The following is a 12842-nucleotide window of genomic DNA, read 5'->3' as shown; positions in this document are numbered from 1 at the left end:
AAAAAAAAAAAAAGAAAATATAAAATTCCTTCTTTTTTTTCAGATGGAGTCTCGCTCTGTTGCCCAGTCTGGAGTGCAATGGCACAATCTCAGCTCACTGCAAGCTCCACCTCCCAGGTTCATGTCATTCTCCTGCCTCAGCCTCCCAAGTAGATGGGACTTCAGGCGCCCGCCACCTAGCCTGGCTAATTGTTGTGTGTTTTTAGTAGAGATGGGGTTTCACCGTGTTAGGCAGGATGGTCTCAATTTCCTGACCTTGCGATCCGCCAGCCTCAGCCTCCCAAAGTGCTGGGATTACAGGCATGAGCCACTGTGCCCAGCCTAAGAAAATACAAGATTTCTTACAAAGTTTATATTACTAAGAAAGGTGTGGCCGGGTGTGGTGGTTCATGCCTGTAATCCCAGCACTTTGGGAGGCTGAGGTGGCTGGATTGAAGTCAGGAGTTCGAGACCAGCCTGGCCAAAATGTTGAAACCTCATCTCTACTAAAAGTATATAAAATTAGCCGGGCATGGTGGCTATAGTCTGTATATAGCCTGTAGTCCCAGCTACTCGGGAGGCTGAGGCAGAAGAATCACTTGAACCTGGGAGGTGGAGGTTGCAGTGAGCCGAGATCACGCCCCTGCACTCCAGCCTGGGCCACAGAATGAGACTCCGTCTCAAAAAAAAAGAAAAAAAAAAAGGTTTTATTGTACAAAATACCAAAATAAGAAACATAGAAATAATCAATATTTGTATATAGTATATAAATTTTAAAATGCACAAATATGCGGTACATATACACAAACATATATTCACATAAATACAGAGAGACCTACTTAAAGAAACTCCCTGTTGTTTCAAGTGTGTTCTCTTCTTTTACACTTGTTTTCAAGTTTGTTTTCTTGGACATATATGCATGAACCAACAAAAAGAAACACAGGAGAGTTGGAGCCATATATAGTGAAGAAACCACCCAAATGTCACTATCTATTAAGCTTGCAAAAGACCAACTCTCTGAGTCCAACACAGTTGACGCCGAGAACACTCCATCAGCCTTGTCCTTGCCCCCTACCCCCGGGTCCCTCTCCACCACCTCCCACTGCCTCTGGGGAGGTACTTACTGCATCCGTCCTCATCGCTGTGGTCCCCGCAGTCATTGTCTCCATCACACTGCCACTGGGCAGGGATGCAGGTACACTCGCCAAGAGCACTCACTGCACATGTGAAGTGGCTCCGACCACAAGCACACTCGGGGCTGCTGGCCAGGCCTGGGCAGAGGGAAGAGGAATCAGTGAGGGCTCAGCTCCCGCTCAACCAAAGCCCATTCCGAGGGGAAGGTAGAGGGGCCTAGTTAAGGGGCACTGTCACCGGGAGAGTCACAGTGACACTTCAAGGGAGATGTAGGCGGTAAAACCATGTCTCCTCCAGGGCATAAACAATCCAGAAGATACCCTCTGACTTTGGGCTTACAAAGAGTCCAGGTGACCCCCTCTATGACAGGGCTTTTTTGCATAGAACCTCTAAGGGCCCAGAGACAGATGATGCCACCTAGGCTAGGCACAGTGGCTCATACCTATATCACAGCACTTTGAGGGGCTGAGATTGGAGGATTGATTGAGCCCAGAAGTTTGAGACCAGCCTGGGCAACATAGTGAGACCTTGTTTCTACAAAAAACTAAAAAATTAGCTGGGGGTAGTGGCACGTGCCTGTAGTCCCAGCTACTTGGGAGGCTGAGGTGGGAGGATTGCTTGAGCCTGGGAGGTCAAGGCTGCAGTGAGCTATGATCACACCACTGCACTCCAGCTGGTACAACAGAGCAAGACCTTGTCTCAAAAAAGAAAAAAAAAAAGAAACAAACAACCCCCACCCCAAAATAACAAATAATGCCACTCAGAGGTTTAGTGCTCTTGAAGAAGAGGAACAAGGGACAGAAGGGGTGATGTTGAGAGGCCTCCATATCCTTCTCACCAAAACTAGGTTGAGATATGGATGCTCTGCCTCTGTCCTGGACCAGACCCTGGGATGTTGGCCAGGGAGGGCAAGAACTAATGGTGGAATTAAAATGCTGGAGCCTCTTTAAGATAAGGAATCCACACAGGGGAGCAGGAAGCAGGGTGGGCTGCTGTGAGTCCCCCAGGCCACCTCAGGGCAGAGGAACTGGGACCTGCCAGGGCCTTCCTGTCTGTGGCACAGGCCACAGCCTTGAGGAAGGCTGGCAGATGCAGCCCCTCCCCCGGCTTCAGCAGCACGCAGCTGGGCTTCCCTATTGAGCATCAAGCTATCTGCCTGGCCAAGTCCCATGACCGGCTGCTGTGCCCCCTCCCCAGCGTGCCCAGCAGGATGCCCTGGGATGGCGTGTGAATGGCTCAGTGCCCCGCTCCAGCCTCAGCTGGAACAAAGGGTTCTGCCAGGGTCACTCTCCCCCTCCCAGCATTCATCCAACCCGCTGGGTTGCTCTGCTCGCAGCTGGGGAAGGAGGGGGCCGCAGTGCATGGCTCATCTCTCCCCCTTCCTTTCTTCTCCTCTTCCTCCCCTCAGCTGGGCCCTGCCCTCAGTCTGGGCTGAAACAGAGACGGAGTCAGCTCGAAATTGTCACCCCTCCTCCTACACTCTGTACCTGGTCCAGCTTTTCTCTCTCAGCTCATCTCCTTGATGTACATCCTTGTCTCACATTACAATTCCTTGGCCTAGTCTAGGGCTTAGGGCCCGGGATAAAAAGGTGTGCTGCCATGCCCTCCAAAAGCAGGGAGAGAGCTCTAGAACTTTCCCTCTCCGTTTCAACCCCAAGAGTAAGTGTGAGCATAAGGTAGAACTTCCTAGCCTGTGAAGTATGGATGGATGGATGGATGGATGGATGGATGGACAGACAGATGGATGGATGAATGGATGGATGGATGGCTTTTGGGATCTGTGAATCCCTGATGCTATAGGTATAATGTAAGTTTCTGGGTAAGGAATCACAGCTTTCACCAGATTCTCAACTGAGGCCTGGCCCTCTCCCTCCACATGCTATGGGAATCAGCTGCCCTAGAAAAGATGCGGGATTGGGCTGGGCGTGGTGGCTCACACCTGTAATATCAGCACTTTGAGAGACTGAGGTGGTGGGTCCCTTGAGCATAGCAGTTTTGAGACCAGCCTGGGCAACATGGTGAAACCCTGTCTCTACAGAAAAGAAATTTACAAAAGTTAGCCAGACATGGTGGTGGACGCCTGTACTCTCAGCTACTTGGGAGCCTGATGTGGGAGGATCACTTGAGCCCAGGAGGTTGAGGCTGCAGTGAGCCATAATCTCATCACTGCACTCCAGTCATGGTGACAAAGTGAGACCTTGTCTCAAAAAAAAAAAAAAAAAAAAAAGATGCAGGATTTCCTGCGGAAGCCAAGTGAGGTCCAGTTGTGAGGTGCAGTGTCTCTAGACCTCACAAGAAGGCCTTGCTCCAAGCCCAGTGCTCCTGTCTCTTCGGGTCTCTCTGCAAATGCAGGGTAGAGGATTCTTCCCCAGGAAGCACTAAAAGACCCAGCTGCTCCTGCCCCCACTCCATCCTTTCTGGCCTGAGAACTCTGAGAAGGGAGGAGGGCTTTTCTCACTCAGATCCTGGACAACACAGCCTGAGGAACTTCAGTACTATGACAGGCTCAGCACAGCTACAGGCACCCTTTTGGTGAACTCTAGCTGGACTGAACAGCAAAGATGTTTAATCCCACTCCATGTGATGGGGCTCCCCAGTACACAGATCCCCTTCCTGGGGTATCATGGTGAGAAAAAGGATAAGGCTAAATCAGTGGATCTCAACTGGGGATATTTTGTCCCCCAGAGGACATTTAGCAATGTTTGGAGACATTTTTGGGTGTCATGCTTCGTGGTGCTTACCGACATCTGGTGGGTAGAAGCTAGGGATGCTGCTAAAGATTCTATAACTGTATAATTCTATACAGGATTACATGCCTGCAATCTCAGCACTTTGGGAAGCCCAGGTGGGCGGATCACCTGTGGTCAGGAGTTCAAGACCAGCATGGCCAACATGGTGAAACCCCCATCTCTACTAAAAATACAAACATTAGCCAGGTGTGGTGGTGGGCACCTGTAATCCTAGCTACTCGGGAGGCTTAGGCAGGAGAATCGCTTGAACCCCGGAGGCAGAGGTTGCGGTAAGGTGAGATCGTGCCATTTCTCTCCAGCCTGGGCAACAGGAGCGAAACTCTGTCTCCAAAAAAAAAAAAAAAAAAAAAAAAAAAAGATTCTATAACGTGCAGACAGGCCCCTATGATAAAGAATTATCTGACCCAAAACATCAATAGAGGTTGAGAAATGCTGTTAACCACACACAGACGGAGTGGGGATGTACCAGAGGGGAGTTCAAGATGAAAGGTGTGACAAGGACAGAGAGGAAGATGGGGCGGGTTGGGGGGGAATTGGAGGAGGAGGTTGGGCAGAGGACAATGCACTGGACCTGGAATAGACAGACTTGGGTTCCATCAACCAGCCAGGTGACCTTGTGCAAGTCACGTAGCTCCCTAAGCTTCAGTTTTCTTGTTTGTAAAAAAGCCACAAGGAGCTGAACCTGGTGGCTCACGCCTATAATCCTAGCATTTTGGGAGGCTGAGGTGGGCTTGAGGTCAGGAGTTTGAGACCAGCTTGGCCAACATGGTGAAAACCTGTCTCTACTAAAAATATAAAAATTAGTTGGGCGTGATGGTGCACGCCTATAGTCCCAGCTACCAGGGAGGCTGAAGGGAAAGAATTGCTTGAAGCTCGGAGGCAGAGGTTGCAGTGAGCAGAGATCATGCCACTGCACTGTAGCCTGGGCAACACAGCAAGACTCTGTCTCAAAAAAAAAAAAAAAAAAAAACCAACAAAGATTAGACAAGAAAATAAAGGTGGAAAAAACTAACCTTGTGCCTCGGCACACCAAAGATGTTCAATAATGGAGGCTGGGGGGTGCGGATGCAGGGGTGTGCAGATGCAGGGCCGTGGGGGTTAAATTTTTCCAAAAGGCCTTGATATTAAAAATTGGAGTACCAGAATAGAGCAAGTGTAGAAGAGTCCTGGGGCTGTGTGCAAATGAAAAAGCATACTGGTAGGGAAGAACCTTAAGCTCTTTTGTTTCTTTAGGGCCCCACCCCCGCCTTTGGCTGAGTGATAACAGAAGTCCTGATTTCCCCGCGCAGACTTTAGGAACAAAGCATTCCATCGGTGGGCATCAAGTTAGTTGCAGGCAGTTGAAGGGCCTTGACTTCCTGCATGTCAAATCAACATCTCAGCATCCGCTGCAGTGAAGGGCGGGCAGCCACTGGTCAGGCAAACGCTTGACTTGGGCATTCATACAGTAAACAGACACATTATACTCCAGAAAGCCAGCTCTTCTGGATAACTGCTGTCCCTCTGGGGTCCTCAGAGGTGGAATTCTGCCTTTTCACTCAAGTCCTGGCTGTGATCATAAAGGCAGCTTTTAACCCTTTTTAAGGAAAAGAATGGTGAGTGAAGAAAGAAAACAAATGACTGTGGGTGGCAAAATGCAGCCTTCATTTTAAGAAGTGTTGAATTAGAACACTCTGCTATGCTCTGGCCTTGAAAGCTGCCAGCCACACTGCAAGCTCCCTTAGCCTCCAGGGGCCTAGGCTCTAGCCCCTCCACCTAATGCGATTCACCATGGAAAAGGTCTCTCTGCAAGGTATCTTTGATCATGAAGCCATCCAGCTTTTGGAATCTATGTTAATGTGCTCATAGGAATTTTCTCTAGAGGTTAACTAAAATCTTCCCTTTTACATCTCATCTCTCCCACTCCCGCCACCTTACCAAATTTCTCACTGCTTTCATGTAAAGCAAGCTTGTCCAACCTGTGACTTGCATGGCCCAGGATGGCTTTGAATGCGGCTCAACACAAATTCGTAAACTTCCTTAAAACATGAGATTATTTGTGATTTCTTTTTTCTTTAGCTCATCAGCTGTTGTTAATGTTCATGTATTTTATGTGTGGCCCAAGACAATCCTTCTTCCAATGCAACCCAGGGAAGCCAAAAGACTGGACACCCCTGATATAAAGGAAAGAAGGGAAACATCCGTCTGGTATACAAGACACCCTAACTTAGTAGTAGACAACAGAGATTCTAGAGTCAGAGAGACGAAGGTTCAAATCTTGGTTCTACCACAAATTCTACAACTTTGAGCAAGTTAATCCCTCCAGGCCTCAGTTTCCTCATCCATAAAATGGGAATATGAACAGTTCTACCTCAAAGGGCTTTGTAAAGATTAACCCATATGAACTGCTTAGCACAGGGCTAACACACAGCAAAAGCTTCATAATAATACAACCATCATCTTTTTTTTTTCCAAGATGGAGTCTTGCTCTGTTGCCCAGGCTGGAGTGCAGTGGCGCCATCTTGGCTCACTGCAACCTCCGCCTCCTGGGAAGCAGTTCTCCTGCCTCAGCCTACTGAGTAGCTGGGATTACAGGTGCCCATCACTGCGCCTGGCCAATTTTTGTAGTTTTAGTAGAGATGGGGATTCACCATGTTGGCCAGGCTGGTCTTGAACTCCTGACCTCATGATCCGCCCACCTCAGCTTCCCAAAGTGCTGGGATTACAGGCGTGAGCCACTGTGCCCGGCGCCATCATTTAGTAAATACTTACCAGGTGCCCTCCGAGTACTTTTCTAAGTACTTTTCGTATGCTACATCACGGAAGGCCCTCAACAACCCTTGGAGGTGGTAGTGTTATTAGGCTGACGCAAAAGCAATTGTGGTTTTTGCCATTACTTTTAACGACAAAAATCGCAATTACTTTTGTGCCAACCTAATATTATCACCACTTTACAGCTGGGGACAATGAACCACAGAAAGGTTAAGTCTGTAGATAGATTGCACAAGTACTAAGGGTTGAGGCCAGCATTCACACCCAGTCAGGTGATTATACTGCTTCCCAATAAATGGTATTACTGTTGTGAGAATCTCCAAAACCCCAAGGTCAAAAGGGGGAATTTACAACTTCTGGGTCCTTCTCTTTTATGTGTTCTCCAATAGCAAATATGCAGTGAATTTATGGGTCTCAAACAGTGACCTCTTTCTGGTTACTGCTAAGGTAAAGACTTATTTCCCTCGCCTGAAGGTAAAGTAATGAAGCGGGGAAAGTCTGGCATCCCAGCACTTTTGAATCAGCACTGGAGCGTTGTTGGTCCAGGAAGGAACAGTGCTTCTGATAACAAATAATTATACTTTGCAATTTCTCTTTAGTGTGCAAGCTACTTTTGCATATGCACTTGCATTCTCATTGAATCATTACAATAACCCTGAGCAATGACTGCAGGGCCTATTCAACAGGTAAGGGCACCCGCTTTGGCCAAGGGCATGAGGTATGTGGGAGAGCCAGGATGGCAGCCCCATTCTGACACTTAAACTAGTATTCTTCTCTTAGTGTGATCTCAGAGTCTGGACTTTCAGTAAGCTTTCCGGTGACACCGATGCACACTCAAGTGTTGAGAGGCGCTGCTCTCCACCATTCCACAGAATGCACAGCTGAAGGTGGACCACACCTGTCACGTGGAGGCACATGGGTAGACCGTGACTACACACAGCTACAGAGCAGCTTTTTCAAGTTGAACCAGAGATGAGAAGGCTTAAGGAATGCCCTGTGAGTGTTCTGGAGTCTGGTGGCTACCCCGGTGTGGAAGGTATTAGGATTACAACGAGAAAAGGAGGAATCACCATTCATTTATAATATGCTAAAGCATATTAGCATATGCCTCTCTCCTTTTATCCACTGGCAGCAATAAATACAAGTTTGTTGAATGAATGAATGAATGAATGAAACACTCCTCTAGAATCTTGTAAAAGCTGGAGTCAAAGAAAAAGGGACTCAGAATATCATAAATGAAAGTAGTTATTTCCTACCTAACCAGTACCCAAGAGAACAGGTATCGTTTCCTTTGCAAGGCAGCCTCTTAGTCCTATCCAGGTTTTGTTTACTCCTTTCTCCTACAAGAGTTCTTTCACCAGCTGTATTATCCAGCTGTAAAACTGACTCTACTTATTTCTGTCCCATGGTTCCTTTTATTCCCCTGATCCCTAGAGGCCAGCTTAACTTGGTTGGTTTGGAAAATCTACCGGGTGAAGTCTTCTCCTCAGTGGGCCGTTTCAAAAGGGACACTATCAGGCACGTGATTACAGGTCCAAGCAAGATCAGCCCTCTCTTGCTACTGTTACATATAGAAAAGAAGTCCTTAATGGTTAGCCTCCAAAGTTATGAGGCAGAAGAACATAATGTTAAGCACATAGGAACAAAACTTCCCAGAATAAAAATCCTGACTCTGCTAGTTCCTAGCTGTCTGACCCTGGGCAGTTATTTAATCTCTTTCTATCTAATTTTCTCATCAGGAAAATTGGGACAATAAAAGCCCGTACCTTACAGGGATGTTATGAGAAATAAATTAGTTAATTCATAAAAAGGACTTAGCATTACTGCCTGGCACATACTAAGTGCTCAATAAATAATAGCTCTTGCTATTACTATTAAAGATTTGGCTCACCCCAGAACTGTCACATCCAACCACTCCATGATTAAGACCTGCTATTTTAGGACTTGAGATGTTTGAAAACTCTACCATGTACCAGGCAGCAGTACCACCCCCCATGGGTTAAGTTGGTGGCATGAATAACCACAGTCTTGCTTTACTGCCGTTCTCTGGAAGAGCTTGAGGCACATGGTATCCTTTATCCTTGCCTTTTTTTTTTTTTTTTTTTTTGAGACGGAGTCTTGCTCTGTCACCCAGGCTGGAGTACAGTGGCACAATCTCAGCTCACTGCAACCTCCATCTCCCGGGTTCAAGCCATTCTCCTGCCTCAGCCTCCCAGGTAGCTGAGACTACAGGTGTGTACCACCATACCCGGCTAACTTTTGTATTTTCAGAGTAGAGACAGGGTTTCTCCATGTTGACCAGGCTGCTCTCGAACTCCTGGCCTCAAGTGATCCTCCTGTCTCGGCCTCCCAAAGCACTGGGATTACAGGCATGAGCCACCACACCCGGCAGATCCTTGCCTAATTTATCACCAACTAATTCTGAGGAGCCAAGGACAGGAGAGAGAATCCAGAACCTAAAGCAATTAAGAAATGGATTTGTTTCCACTGTTGTAAATCAGGAGTAATAACAGTATCTATTTCATAGGGTTGCTAAGAGGTCTAAATGAGATAATACATATGAAGTTCATACTAGACAGCTGTTACTGTTGTTCTTGTTACTTGTACTAATCCCATTATCTTCATCTGGATATGTCCTCTCTCTCAACCCAGTAATGTAGCCAATGCCAGGCTATCTTGGTATAGATGCTCAAAATTCTACCTGCCCTACCTGGAAGCTGTCAACAGATTTCACAAATCCAACAGGGCTCAAACATGGCTATGCTCTGTGAAGGGCTGCTCAAAATATTGCTTTCCTCTCCCCCTGCATCTCAAATCAGAAAGTCCACACAGTAACAAACTACATTTGTTTGTGGTTGCTCAGGGAGCAACAGACCACATTTTCTGGAAGCCTTTTAAAGTCTCTCGCTTCTTCTGAGCCCATGAGTTCAAGGCTACAGTGAGCTATGATCATGCCACTGCACTCCAGCCTTGGCAATAGAGTGAGACCCTGTTTAAAAAAAAAAAAAAGTAAATAAAGTCTCTCTCCCTCAAAAAGCACCTGAGAAGTAATTCGTTATGCATTGAGACTCCCTGAGAAGGAGATGTCTGAAAACAGAAAGGAGAGGTCAATCCAAGGTGAAATATAGACCTTCCCAACCTAGATCTTCTGGGATAGCCTGGCTTGAAAATACTCTATTTCGAGAGGTAGCATGGGATTGGGGGTTAACAGCTTAGACTCTGGGTTCAAATTCTGGTTCAGTTACTCACTACTTGTATGACAGCAAACTGCTCTAAGCCTGTTTCCCATCTGTAAGATGGGAATCTGTTTTTTGTTTTTGTTTTTTTGAGATGGAGTCTTGCTCTGTCGCTCAGCCTAGAGAGCAGTGGCACAATCTTGGCTCACTGAAACCTCTGCCTCCCAGGTTCAAGCGATTCTCCCACCTCAGCCTCAGTCTCCTGAGTAGCTGAGACTATGGACATGTGCCACCACATTAGCTAATTTTTGCATTTTTAGTAGACATGGGGTTTCACCATGTTGGCCAGGCTGGTCTCGAACTCCTGACCTCAAGTGATCCACCCACTCCAGCCTCCCAAAGTGCTGAGATTATAGACGTGAGCCGCCACACCTGGCCAATGTAAGACAGGAATCTAATGATACCTACTTCATAAGGATATTGTGAGGGATAAATGTGATATCATATACTAAATGCTTAACACAGTGCCAGGGACACAGCAAAGCTCTCAAAAATGCTAACTGCTCCAGAAATATATTTGGATTTTTTAGACCACATATCCCAGTTTGTAAATCCACACTTCCCACAATTTGCACAAATTGTCATTGGAGGAGATCATTCCTAGAAGAACAGAAACTCTCATTTGGGGAAGATACATTGTAGAGTTGTTGGCTTTTACTGGCTTTCCGAGCCTGTAGTTGAAACTTCTTGTTTAAACTGCCCAGGGCCGGAAGGTGGAAAGCCTGGGGCTCCCCTTTCCTATTTGCTAGGCTTGTGGATGTCATAACCTGGCCTCTCCACTTGGTTAGAAGGAGGCTACAGTCAACTCAACAGAGAAGCTGTCTCTTGTATTCATCCATGCTGGCACGTGGTTGCAGGCCAGCCCCAAGGCTGGGGCCAGGAGAACATAGGAAGGGAACACTTAGAGCACTACCCCTCCCCACCTCCCCCTAGGCATGACAGGAAGTGGAGCTGCTGAGCTTGGAGAGATCCCTGGAGGCACTTACAACCTTGCAGCTTCTTTATTTCACATGCTAATCAGGTGTCTCTCCTGATACCCTTCTCTGTACCTGCTTCGCCCTACACCCAGACAGAGGGAGGGTACCTCTCCTGCAAAAAGGCACTGCCTGGAGCCAGGAGCTTCCCGGCTCCAGAAAACCTCCGGTGATAAATTATGCAGCAGCACCTCTGTGTCACTGCCTCTCAGCCAGATGGGAGGTTTGCTCCCAGTCTTTTGTTTCTGGCTCTGCTAGCCGCTCTGATCCTCAGCTCTGCACAGAGGTGAGGGGGAGCTCCCATAGGCCAAGTCAGGGCTTGCAGCAAGTCCCAGCCAGGCTTTCCCCAGTTGGGTCCCAGGCAGCGCCCCTTCCCTCCTCTTTCGAAGCTGAATGATGGGGGAGTCCTATTCCGCAGGGGAAACAGGGCGTCAGGGAGCGCTAACAGTCAGTCCGCTCATCTGTAAGCAAGGATGGGAATCTATGAGCAGTGAAAGAATGAAGTCTGCTTAGATGGGCGTAAGAGGCGCTCAAGGGCACCTAGGATGTTTGCTTCTTGCTAAATCAAAAATGCACAACAGAAAATGGAGTCAAACGACCGCCAGGAAGCTAGAGAATTGGCTCTTTTTAACAGCTGCTCTTGGTTTCGGTCAACTTTCCGCAGCTCCCAAAAACATCACATCACTGGCACCAACTTAAAAAGAAGAAACAAAAGAGACAACAGAGGTCAAACTTTGAGGTGGAGGAGCTGGGGGTTGGGGGCCATTCGGGGCTGGAGACCCACATCAATTAGGCCTGCACACTGACAGGCTTCCTGATTGAAAAGGGTAGCTGCGAAGGCTCCACAACAGCCCAGCTCCCAAATTGGGGCAATTACTACCTTATGAGCTCTGGAGCCTGACTCCTTTCTCAGGCCAATGGGAGAGAGGGCTTGGAATTCTAAACTGTTCCAGCTACAAGAGTCCCCGGCCAGCCCCTCTCACCCCATGTCACAGGAATCTTAGGGGGAGAAGTTGCTAGGCTGCATCCCTGACCACTTAAGAAGGGAAGCTCTCAGAGGAAAAGCTCCACTTCCCCAGACCTCTCTCAAGAGAACTAAGGTGACATGAGTTCCCCTAGACTGATGTTATAGCTTAGTAGATCACTTTTCTAGGAGTGGGCAGAAGTGAGAACTACGCTTCGGTTCTGTCATGTTTTCAAGGGGAGAAAGAAGGGGCAGATCTTTAAAAGAGACAAGCAAAAGACCAGCTGCAATGAATGAAGGAGCAAGTCTCAATTTTAGCACGGAACATGGTAGCATAATTATTTACCTGGCTCCCATGTTCTAAAGCCAAGAATCATCTCTGATCCACTTACCTGACTTTGCTTACAGCTAACTTTTATCTAGCTCTATAGTAACACAGTAGTTGCCAAGCTCTGTGCTGCATAGTTTGAACATGCTATTATCTCATGTAAGTTTTATGATATTCCTATGTGATAATTTATTACTACTTTTCTTCCTCTACCCTACTCACCTTTGCAGGTAACAACCCTGAGGTTCGGGGAGATTTTGCACAGAGTCACCAAGAATTGCCAGAGCCAAGATTCAAACCCAGGTCTGTGGGTGCTTCTTAATTACCGAGCTTCGTATACAGTGATTATATTAATGCTTGACATATGTGTGCTTGCTGAATGAATGAATAAGTGAATGGGTGTGGAGCCCAGTTTGAGGAATGCTCCCGATTGTACGAGGAAGAACTCATCCCTGCCAGCTCTAAGCCGGCGTGAGAGTGGCAAACCCATGCAGTCATCAGAACTATTTATAAGGCCAAACTCAGGCTCTGCCAGCTAACCAGTCAGCACTGAGTCTTCCCTGGGACACTGAATCCTCACAGGCTGAGGAGGGGAGGAGGGCTTCCGCTGCTAAAGATGAGATGGCAGTCCACACATAGTCTGGGGCCCAGATGCCCCATGTCCAGGCAACTGTGACAAAACTCGTGGCTAAGCTGCATCAAGGAATGTAGCGAGACCCTGGCTGG

The 12842-nt window shown here is 47.5% G+C and overlaps 1 protein-coding gene across 1 annotated transcript in view; it reads right to left on the bottom strand.

Moving 5' to 3' along the window:
* The window catches only part of LRP4 (LDL receptor related protein 4), a 64143-nt gene that overhangs the window by 47402 nt on the left and 3899 nt on the right, over positions 1 to 12842 (bottom strand). The window contains exon 2 of the mRNA XM_026454087.2: positions 1104 to 1250. Coding sequence (XP_026309872.1) covers positions 1104 to 1250 — 147 coding nt within the window. The remainder of the gene's footprint in view (positions 1 to 1103; positions 1251 to 12842) is intronic.

The sequence above is a fragment of the Piliocolobus tephrosceles genome, chromosome 13 (genome assembly GCF_002776525.5).
Source record: "Piliocolobus tephrosceles isolate RC106 chromosome 13, ASM277652v3, whole genome shotgun sequence".
NCBI classification, from domain to species: Eukaryota; Metazoa; Chordata; class Mammalia; order Primates; family Cercopithecidae; genus Piliocolobus; species Piliocolobus tephrosceles.
The sequence above is the reverse complement of the archived record's forward strand: the minus strand, read 5'-3'. Positions and strand labels throughout refer to the sequence as shown.